General features: G+C 45.0%; 1 protein-coding gene across 2 annotated transcripts in view; it reads left to right on the top strand.

Moving 5' to 3' along the window:
* The window catches only part of grin2ab (glutamate receptor, ionotropic, N-methyl D-aspartate 2A, b), a 95,042-nt gene extending 84,884 nt beyond the window's left edge, over positions 1–10,158 (top strand). For both annotated transcript variants that reach the window (XM_032535735.1, XM_032535742.1), the window contains 5 exons: positions 453–640; positions 1,369–1,607; positions 4,130–4,313; positions 4,648–5,458; positions 5,555–10,158. In XM_032535735.1, coding sequence (XP_032391626.1) covers positions 453–640; positions 1,369–1,607; positions 4,130–4,313; positions 4,648–5,458; positions 5,555–6,557 — 2,425 coding nt within the window. In that variant the 3' untranslated portion in view covers positions 6,558–10,158. The remainder of the gene's footprint in view (positions 1–452; positions 641–1,368; positions 1,608–4,129; positions 4,314–4,647; positions 5,459–5,554) is intronic.
* The last annotated feature ends 922 nt before the right edge of the window (positions 10,159–11,080 follow it).

The following is an 11,080-nucleotide window of genomic DNA, read 5'->3' as shown; positions in this document are numbered from 1 at the left end:
GGGGTGGTGGGAACCACTGCTTTAAAGAAATATTGCAGAAACGTAAATAAAAAGATTAATACCACTATGTTTGTACAGTACATTAAAATATAAGGCCAATTAGCTTAGCTTAGCTTAGCTTTGCGTAAAGACTGGAGGGATAGCTAGCCTGGCTTTGTACAACAGTAACAAAATCCCACCTCTTAAGATTGACTCACTAATCTCTAATTAACATCTTATTTGTTTAATCAATTCAAAATCAAAGTGTAAAAAGTACACATTGTGGTTTGTATGCTAAGCTAACTGTCTCCTGGCTTTAGCTTAACATTTAACAGACAGACATGAGTATCAATCCTCTCACCTAACTCTTACTAAAAAAACAAATAACTGTAATCCTCAAAACTATTCTAAGACACAAATTGTAGAAATGATGTGGTCTATATAGTAAATATAGAATATGTGTTCTCTTACAGAAAGCTGGATGCTTTCATATACGACGCTGCAGTGCTGAACTACATGGCTGGCAGAGACGACGGCTGTAAGCTGGTCACCATCGGCAGCGGGTACATCTTTGCCACCACAGGTTATGGTATCGCCCTGCAGAAAGGATCCTACTGGAAACGTCATGTTGATCTGGCCATTCTGGGCATCATAGGAGATGGTGAGGCGCTTGCACGCATCCACATTCCGCAGAGTCTGTCACACGGCATTGAGGTTTACTTTTTTTTATGTTCCAGGCATTAAGTGTTCTTACAGTTGTGCCATTGCTCGGCTTTCCATGCAGCCCCTCTCCTCCCACCCTCTGTCCGAAAGCTATCAGGGGCTAGTCTTAACAGCCCATTTCATCATCATTACTCTTTGTGCGTGCGTGCGTGGCTGTGTGTGCCTGCGCCCATCGTGTCCTGTTATGTTTGTTCCTCCAGATTGTTCTGTATAATAAGCTGTGAGATGGTGCGAGTGGAAATAAAGGAAAGGGCCCGACAGAAATCAAACCGCTGAAACCACTAAAGTGCTCCCCTTCACACCCGACCCTTTTATTCAGGGCAAACATCCGCATGCGCATGCACACACAAACACACTCAGTCTGATAGTAATTCATCCCATCTTTCTTTATCACTCCATCAGTATCAATTCTTCTCCCTCCTCCTACAACCTTTTTTCACTCCAAATCCTGTCTCCTTTCCATTATGATCTATTTACCACTTCACTTTGCTCCCCGCCACCGTTCTCCATTGTAATGATATGCCCTTTTTCCCACCACACCTCTACTAACCATCTTTTCCCACTCCTTTCTCTCAGCCTTCTTTTATTTCTCTTATTCCATTCCTCGCCCCTACTTGCTGCCATCTTAAACCTTCACTTTGTCTTTTTTCTCTACCTTTCCAACAGGGGAGATGGAGGAGCTGGAGGCCCAGTGGCTGACAGGGATCTGCCACAATGAGAAGAACGAGGTGATGTCCAGCCAGCTGGACATAGACAACATGGCAGGTGTCTTCTACATGCTGGCCACAGCCATGGGCCTCGCCATCCTCACCTTCATCTCTGAACACCTTTTCTACTGGAGGCTAAGATACTGCTTCACTGGTGTCTGCACTGGGAGGCCGGGTCTGCTATTCACTATCAGCAGGGTGAGGAGAAGGAAATTAAATATGTGTCACTTCAGGAACATGGTCCAGTGTTTCCCCCCTTCTGCTTCTGACGTATTACCTGTTTCCAGTAGAATTTGCAGTGCTGAACGCCACTTACTTATGAAACATCATCCTCGAGAGTGTAAGAACTGATGTACAGCACTGATTGGGACTGTAAGAGAGCACAAGTTATTGCAATATCAATCTCAGGACTCTGGATGGGAATTTATTGTAATTTTATTGAAGTTTAAATAGACCCTTTTATACTCCTTTTCAGCATCATATTTGTACTCTTGGGGTCTACTAGAATAGGCTTAAATTCTTTGATGTTCAAAAAACATGTTACGTTTCCCATTCTGCCCATTGCTGCAGTAGCTTCGCCTGAAACACTCTGTCTGAGCTTTTGGCCCACCTTCATGAAATGCCCAGTCTGCTCTGATTGGTCAGCTCTCGCACTCCGTTGTGATTGGTCAACCAAATTCAAACAAGTCACTGGGTGGGCTGTGCCTGCTCAGGCAGCACCAATGGGCAGCACATATGAAAAACTGGGCTGGCTTTCTCAATCAGTGACATCCCTAATTAAGGAATTTCAAACAGGAATGTGGGCTAGCCATTTTCAGACAGTTGAAAACTGTATAACTAGATAACACACTGTTAAGCTAGTCTTGCATTGCCAGACCTGCCACTACTACTACATCCACTGTGCCGTCACCACAGTGGATATGACCAGGGAGAACAGGGATCAAATCCCACTGCAATACATCATCCAATGTGTCCCTGAGCTTAACCCCTAGTTGCTCCAAAGGCATGCATCCTACATAGCAATTTTAAGTTGGATGAAAACGTGATCTAAATGACATGTAATGTACAGTGCTGTGTCTGGCTACTCCACCTACATATTCAGGGATTGGGGGGGAAAACATGCGGCTTGTTTCATTTTTTTTAAGCCAATCTTAACCATCCTGGGTGGTGCAAACCCCTATTAGCGGAGATCGCAAATAGAGGGGCATGTGACAAGTCAGGCTTTATCCCAGCAATGTATTTCCGTTGATGCCGACTTACAGACTACTCTAGAGTATAAAATAAAAAGAGAGCTGGCTAAACACAGAGAGGACCAGCAAGATAAACAGAACTTAACTATATTTGCAAATTGTCTCAATGTGGTGCCATACTGAAACAGAAAAAGACCAGGGAAAAAAAATAATGTCCATTATTGCGACTTTGGAGAAAGCCGTCGAGCCTTTTGTGGTTTTTAACAACATCAATTCAAACATCACTCAGTAAATTACTAAACTGATTACACTGTTGTCTGTCTTGTTGTGTGCAGAAATTGCATCTCAAACAAAGCAGTCTAATTTGCCTAATCGTGGTTCTTCAGATGCTGTGAAAATGCAAACAGTAACACAGAAACAGGACTTTTAGTTGTGAAAGGCTGAAATGTGTTACACAATGGTTTCAGTTAAGACAAAAAGCACATCTGTATTAAATCATATGTCTGAGCAACACACTGCAGTTTAAATTAATATATAGAAAGAATGGGTGTGTATGTTTGTGATAAAAGAGAAAAGAGGGGGACAGTGTGATTGTAGTATACAGTATGTAGTGTATGGACAACTGGATAGAGGAATCAGACTGCTAAGAGAATTATGTGAACACACGCTCAAATGGACAACGCACACACAGCTCTCTCTCTCTCACTTTCTCTTTCACCCACGGTCATATACATACATAAGACTGGTCTAACAAAGTTTAAAATTATATTAGCTGCAGCGAGGTGAGAGATGGACTTGACCACATGGGCAGACAGCGCGCACGCCCGCACACACACACACACACACACACACACACACACACACAACACACACACACAAACACACACACACACACACACACAAGTAATGGGCACTTCCAGACAGACCATTTTTTCATTATTCATATGTCATGTCTCTGGGTTAGGCAGGGTTTTATTCCAGATGAACAGCATTTCAACATTAAATGTTTTACAAAAAGATGTGGCTCGTCTGTGTCTGTGTGTGTGTGTGTGTTTGTGTGTGTGTGTGTGTGTGTGTTGTGAACTGGCATTATCCGCACTCGCATAGTCTCGCGATGTGTGGTCTCTCTCTCTCTCTCTCTCTCTCTCTCGATGGGCGATGCTGGAGGTTAAGTGGCTCCAGGAAGAACATCTCCTTGCACTCAAAGACCCCCTCCAGTGACATCATCACCTAAATTTAATTTTCTAAGCGCCTCTAAAAGCAGTTAATCTAAAAAAAAAAAAGTGGTGATTATCTCTTCTTGCCACATTACAAAGCAAAATGAGGTTAAGGTTTGCAGTAAAGGCATCGCAGAAAAAGATGCAGAGGTCTCTTTTCATTTACCACACAAGGAAATTAGTCTTTTGCATGTTTGAACTTTATTCTTGTGAAGTCATTGGACTGGGAAATAACTCTTCTATTATCTCCCTTATCTCTCTCCTCTCTGCCTCTTTTTCTTTCTTTTTGTTTCACCTCTGCTCCTCCTCTTAGGGTATATGGAGCTGTATCCATGGTGTTCATATAGATATGAAGAAAAAGAACCCTGAGCTGGACTTTAGTCCTCAAGCCAACATGCTGCATCTGCTCAAGTCCGCCAAGTCCATGGCTTTGTCTTCTCCCAAACGCAACACTGTAGTCTTGCAGCCTAACATCCTAGATGTGATGACGGGGAAAGGTAATACAAGTCTTTTACACGCAGTACACCTTATAGTGTATATTCTGAATGACATGTACCATAATACCACACAATTCATAGATACTGTCATAAACATGACACCTGTGATAACATTGCTCACATGGTCAGAAGTCACCATGCCTTTTCTTTACAGTCTACAATTGCATATCTAAAGGTGACTCCTTTCACCTTGTTGTGGACTCCAGACTGTAATCGGATTGACTCAGCGTAGCACACACAGCGTAGATAATGAATCAGCTAACTGGCTGAGCCTCCATCCAAACATCCATCCATTGTATCTGTTTTCTGAGGTGCATCTCTTCTTGTCTCCTAGGTAACTCACTCCATAGCCTGCCCCAGAAGGGTCCTGGTCTCTATAGCAACGCCGCTGGCCCACACAGTTTCTTGTCATTGTCCGGGCGACACAAAAACCTCCTTAACAATGCTGCGCCATTTCCCATGCAACAAAAAGCCCCCCCTCTTCAAACCAGCCCCAACAAGCCCCAGCTGTCAATCACCAATGACAACGGCAAGACCCGACTCGCCGGGCCGGCTGTCTCTGCTGGTCCACAGGCCTCTAAACCTCGAGCCCTATGGAAGAAAAGTGTGGAGACATTGAAGACCCAGCCTACTGTCGTATCTCCCGGCCCAAGCCCTGTCCCAGCATCTGGACCTGGCCCTCCACCAATGAAGAGCCAGCGTTACCTGCCTGAAGAGCCGCCACACTCTGACATCTCAGAGTGCTCCAGCCGGCCGCCATCACACAAAGATTCTGATTCCATGGCGGCGAGGGGTGGATTCAAGCCTATCAATCAGCTGAGGAAAAGGGTTGGGGGAGGAGGAGGAGGAGGAGGAGGAGGAGGTGGGGGCGGAGGATCCAAGATCTACTCCATTGACTCAGACCAGGCCAGTCTCCAGTCCGCTCCGCCCTACCAGCGAGACAGCCAGGGGGGAGGTGACGACCACAGTTACCCCCCTGACCTGTTTCCACCTGACAGCACGTACTCACACAGTCACACACTCTCCCACCAGGCGGACGCACCCATTTTGCAGCTGAGTGCCAGCCTGCTGCATCACAGTCACAGCGCGGAGGCTGACCTGCACTCCCTGAAGGACAAGAAATATAGCACCTACACTCACAGCAGGTATCATGCTCAGCAGAAAATGAACACCATGACCATGTTTCAAGTGCTTTCTTATTGTTTCTTTTGTATAATCAGTGTCCTCCTCTCTCCCTGCAGTGCGAAGGACAAAGCTGGAGGTTCATTTGAAGCTCCAGGTGCAGGACAGGGGACACAAAGCGTCAGGCCCGGCCACTGTCGCTCCTGCCTGACCAAGCTGAGCGGTTACTCCGGCCTTTACACTGTCCGCTCACCACAGGCTCGCTGTGATGCCTGCGCCCACCTGGGAAACCTGTACGACATCAGTGAAGACCACCTGCACTCACACTACTCCCACACACACACTCACCCACACAGCGGAGACATGTTTACACACTACCTTCCCCAGAGCGAGCTGGGCCTGGTGGGCGAAGGGGACGGGCTAGTCAACCCATTCGAGCCCTCCCCTTCCTCTCCATCTCCTCTCCCCACCTCCTCGTCGGCCCAACACCTTCAGCTGAGTCGTCAGCACTCCTACGAGAACGTGCTTCCGGACGGTGTCCCCGAGCGTCAGTCGCAGCTGCACGCCCACCTGCGGGGGCTGAGCCTGCCTGACAGAGATAGGGAGAGGGAGCTGACCCTGGACGAGGGGGCCTATGCTAATGTTCTCACAATGCGCTCGGATCGTCCGTATAGCAGCCGCAGCCCCCCCTCTCCGTCGCCCTCCCACCACCACAGTCTGGACGCCCCTATGCCCCTCCCCCGGCGCTCAAAGAGTCTCTTCCCTGATCGCCCCTCTCACAACCCTTTCCTCCAGTCAGCTCCTGGCACGACACAACGAGATCCCTCCCCCCAGGCTGTCACACGCATGCCACAGAGAAGTTCCGCCCACGAGCTCTATAAGCAGCGAATGCCGCTGTCACTTACACTAGGTAACCATGGCAGCCATCACAACAACCAGCATGGCGGCCTTGTCGACCAACAGGTGTTTTACCCTCAACAGGAGCCCCCTGTGGTGGCCTACATGGTCCCACCTGCTGCTGCTCAGCCAATGAACTATGTTACAGCGCCACGAGCCTCGAGCGCAGGTGGCAACAGACCCCGGCTCTACCGCCGCATGCCCAGCATCGAGTCTGACGTCTGAGAGTCACACGCAACACACTTACTCTCACTGAAACACACTAGCACACACGCATGCAAGACAGAGGTGTGTGTGACCGGACCAGGCAGCTCTGATTCAAAGCACATACACAGAAACACACTGACACACACACACACACACACACACACGGGTGAAAGACGGGAAGGTCGGCTCTGGACTAAAAGGTTAATGGGGATGCTAAGTAAAGAGTAAATGAATCATTTCTTTATCACACCCTCTATAGGCCAGGGTCGGGGCCACAGGGACACCAAGAGGCACAATACAAGATGAAGAGTGTGATTGTACTATCCTCAAACTAAAGCCAACGAGGCACAGACTATCAATGCGGCTGACAAGACCGATCGAATCCCTGGTGGAATAAGTGGGACACTGTGCACGGAGTTTAACGCCAACAGTGGGATCTGAGGGAAGATATAACAGTGTGAAACACGAGCTGACTTGTTCTGCCCTTTCACCAACCTCTTGAAGATGAAGGGGACACACAGAAAACCACTTTCTTTTTGAGATCACACACAAACACACACACCCACACACACACACACACATACATATATTTCAGCTAAACACACCTGCCCCACTCCAGGACTCTCCTGTTGCACTATGATTTCTTCGGTCAACCCGTATGTTGTCTGAGCCTCCAAACTGCACTGCCAGCATGGCTTAAAGAGTAGTAAACTACACTAGAGTAGTCGCTGACTTAATGGAAATTACTGTCTTTGTAATAGACTACAACTGAACTGGGTGGCGGGCAGCTGGTCAAGACACAGAAGCGTATCAGCTCCTGCCAGCAGATGTAAAAACACTCAAACACACACACACACACACACACACTGTGTATGTTTCTAGGGGGGGGAGGGGAGTAAAACTACAGACTGTTTGTTATTGGTGATGCCAGTTAATTGAACATTCCAAAAAGTGGACCAAACATGGCCGCCAGTCGAAGCCTATCAGGACGAGAGTGTGTGTTCTAGTGTTTCTAGATCTAGAGACATACAGTACAGCATAGCATCCTTGCTTCCTCTCTTAGCTAGCCTTCAGGTCATACTGCATGCTTCCTACTGCCCTGTGTTACAGTTAAACTCCTATACAGGGTCAAATATGCACACATGCACACACATATATGCACATACGCACACACACATGCAGATACGCAGTAGTCTAGGATAGTAGTTTAGGCTGGGTGGGTGTGTGTGTCGAAGCTATGAGATAGCTTCTCTTTGTGCACTTTGTAGATTTTATACCCTGCCACCTAACACAGACGTTTGACCAAAAACACTTTTATACTGAAAAATATGAATATTCTCAATCATTCGCTGGATAGATGTTTTCTGTTCTCTTATTTCTCTTTGACATTGGGTTTTAGGGTACCATTAAGTTTCCATTGTGAGGTCAGATGTTTTACAGTGTTAGATAATGGGTAAAGCATTATACAGTATACACAACAACAACTCTTAATCTTTCTCTTCTTTTTTCACTTTAACTGTACTCATCCCTCCTTCTAGCCTTACCTTCTTCCTTCATCAGCTTTTGTTAATTCTCTTAATTACTCCTTACTTACTTTTTGCTCCTTCCCATTTTACATCTATTATAGAGTAGATTGAGTATCAGAAGAATAAAAGTTCAGTCGTGGTGTTTAAAAGTCAACATATTGTTGGAAATCACTTTTTATCACTAGTTGTAAGAATTCCTCAAATTCAGCACCGGCTCTTGTAGGATACGGTACTTTTTTCTAATCATTTTTTTATGTTAAAAGAACTTGAGGCCCGTTTTAATGTTTCCGAAGTGAATTCAGAGGCTGAGTGCATCACTGTTGCAGATTTAATCATCAAATTGATACTCCTGGGCAAGAGTAGCTGATACTTGTGTGACTCTCTGTTGGCGAGAACATAGCGCTGTGTTTCAGCAGAGAGTCACGTTGCAAAGCAGAGAGTTTGCAAAGTGACTCGTTACAGAAGCAACATTCACACACACACACACACACACACATGCACAAACTCAACAAGCTGGCAATGTGTGTTCCAGAGTGTTCTAGAAATCCATAATCTAAGTAAGGGCATTGATTTTTTTGAGCACAAGGATTATGATGGAAAGATCTGATATCCCATTAGCTCAGCGTCTGTCTCTATTTTTTTTTATTCTCTCTCTCTCACTCCCTTACACACACACACGTACACACACGCACACACATACATATATCTATATATATTGGCTGCAAAGAATGCGAGACAGTTTGAATAAAAAAATGCACCTTTTGAATGGTGAACGCTGCCCCTCTTTTGGTAATCTTAACAGGTTTGGTGTGTGAGTTATATGCACAATATCAGGTTGCAATATTATACTTCTGTACAGAGAAATCTTTGTTTTTAAATGTTAGAAACTGATTTCATTTGTTTGATTTGAATGGTATTAAGTGTTGAGTTCATTTCAATAACAATGTGGCTTTTTATTCTGCTTCTTTAAAGAAAAAAAAGACTGGCATGTTTTTAGATTCTTGTGTGATTTATTTTTCCTCTGGTGTGTTGTTGGTTGGGACCTCACTGTACAGTCCTCACTGCTGGGTTAACAGACTAGTTAACTATCCCGGTCAGCTAACCAGTTAACTAGCAACACGTAGCTGGGTCTCTCATCTGAATCACACTCAATGAATAATGATAGTCCAGCCTGTGTGGTTAATACGAACCCCCTCCCACCCACATAGTTCTCTTCCACTACCAGTCTGTGCTGTTTCACCTCAGAGTGTGAGCGTGTGCGCGTCTGTGTGTGTGTATATGTGTGTGCTTTTGAGCGTGCGTGTGCGAGTGCGTTTTACACCGTGCAGGCATTTATATAAGACAGAGGATGATATGTGTAACAAGAGGTTGTTTGTGGTGTGTACGTGTTTGTGTGTGTTTTGTGTGCGTGTGTGTGTGTGTGTGTGTGTGTGTGTTTGTGTGTGTATACACCTTTCTGTACTCTCTTCCCTTTGTCCCACACATAACATTTGACCCGGCTCTTACTCATACAAGACAAATACAGTTTTGCACACACGCAAACACACACACATGTTGCGCCCGTGCTGTTGTGGTAAAGAGAGCATGTAAAATGAGTTTTGTACGTCCACCATCACACAGATTTTTACACCAACTCTTTGATTTTTTTAAATTGCATGACGTGCTTGTGTTTTTGGTGGTACCTATTTTGCTGCAACACCAGAGTTGTCCCTGAGTTGACCTACTGAGGCTACATGTACCAACGTTCCCCTCCACACTGGTTTGTGCACCATATCTGACTGGAGCCCCAGATGCTTAAACACTCCCAACTCTCGGCCTGTGATGTCACCAATATGGCGCCCAGCTGGCTCCTGCACAACGCCAGCCGCCGTCAAGGAACGTGTGGAAGTTTGGTCCAGATGTCCACATATTATAAACAGTACTGGGTGAAAGGAGTGCGTTGGTGTGTAGTCCTCCGGGTCTCCCTGCCGTGTATCTCACTTGTGTATAAGTTCAGGGGTTTCTAAGCTACTAGTTGTGTTGTAAATACTACCTTGTCACTCAGTACCTCTGTACAATCTGTAAATAAGTAAAGGTTACATTTTTCTACTTGTCTGGGTCTTGTTAATTCATCTTTGTATCTATTGTGTAACTAAACTAATAATGGTTAGTAAAACAACTATTAATGCTTTATAGAACAGTAATAAGCTTTTTGAGAATGGAATAAGAAGCTTAGCTAACTTTAACACTTTAGAGATTAAACAAACCGATTTAACGTGATAATTTGTGAGCTTTAGAGGACAAAGTCACACTTGCTGTTTCCCCTATTTTCAGTCTAAATGCTAAGCTAAACAGATGTTTGCGCTAGCTACATATTAACTGTACTTCAATGACTAACATCTGTAACTGGAGACCTGAAGGCTCATTAGTAAGAGGGTGCACTGTGAGTTTCTCACTTTCTGATAAGTTGTCAAGGATGCTCTGCAGCTCTTTTAGAAAAGTGGTTAACCTGTCAAACCTGTAATTAAAGATGACTCATTTATAATAATAATAAGTTTAGGCAAGTTATGTAGGAGGATACACGCCAGACCGTGACTCAAAATTATTTGGTCAGACGACTATTTCTAAGGTCCACGGAAATTTAACTTTCAACTTTTGGGTTGCCTTAATTATTGATAATATGACTGTAAAATGAATGGGTCATTAGAAAGTCTGTAAGTCAGAGGTTCTTTACTTTAAGCCATCTTGTCTGCCATTAATAAGTTGAGTTAATAAGTTGTTAATGAATTAATTCTAGTTTGGGTGCTCTGCAGGCAGCATGGCTCAAGGAATGGCAGTGGGGGTCTGTTGGCTGGCCCACTGCCTTGCTAAAATATCTCAACAAATTCTAGATGGATTACCATGAAAATTTATACCGATATTAATGTTCCCCAGAGGATGAATCCTAATGACTTTGGTGATCTCCTTACTTTTCCTCTTGCACCACCATGAGGTTTACATTTGTGGTTTTGAGTGAAACCTCTCAACAATAATTGG

Source organism: Etheostoma spectabile, chromosome 2 (genome assembly GCF_008692095.1).
Source record: "Etheostoma spectabile isolate EspeVRDwgs_2016 chromosome 2, UIUC_Espe_1.0, whole genome shotgun sequence".
Lineage (NCBI taxonomy): Eukaryota > Metazoa > Chordata > Actinopteri > Perciformes > Percidae > Etheostoma > Etheostoma spectabile.
Note: the sequence above shows the minus strand (reverse complement) of the source record. Positions and strands in the feature narration are given on the sequence as shown.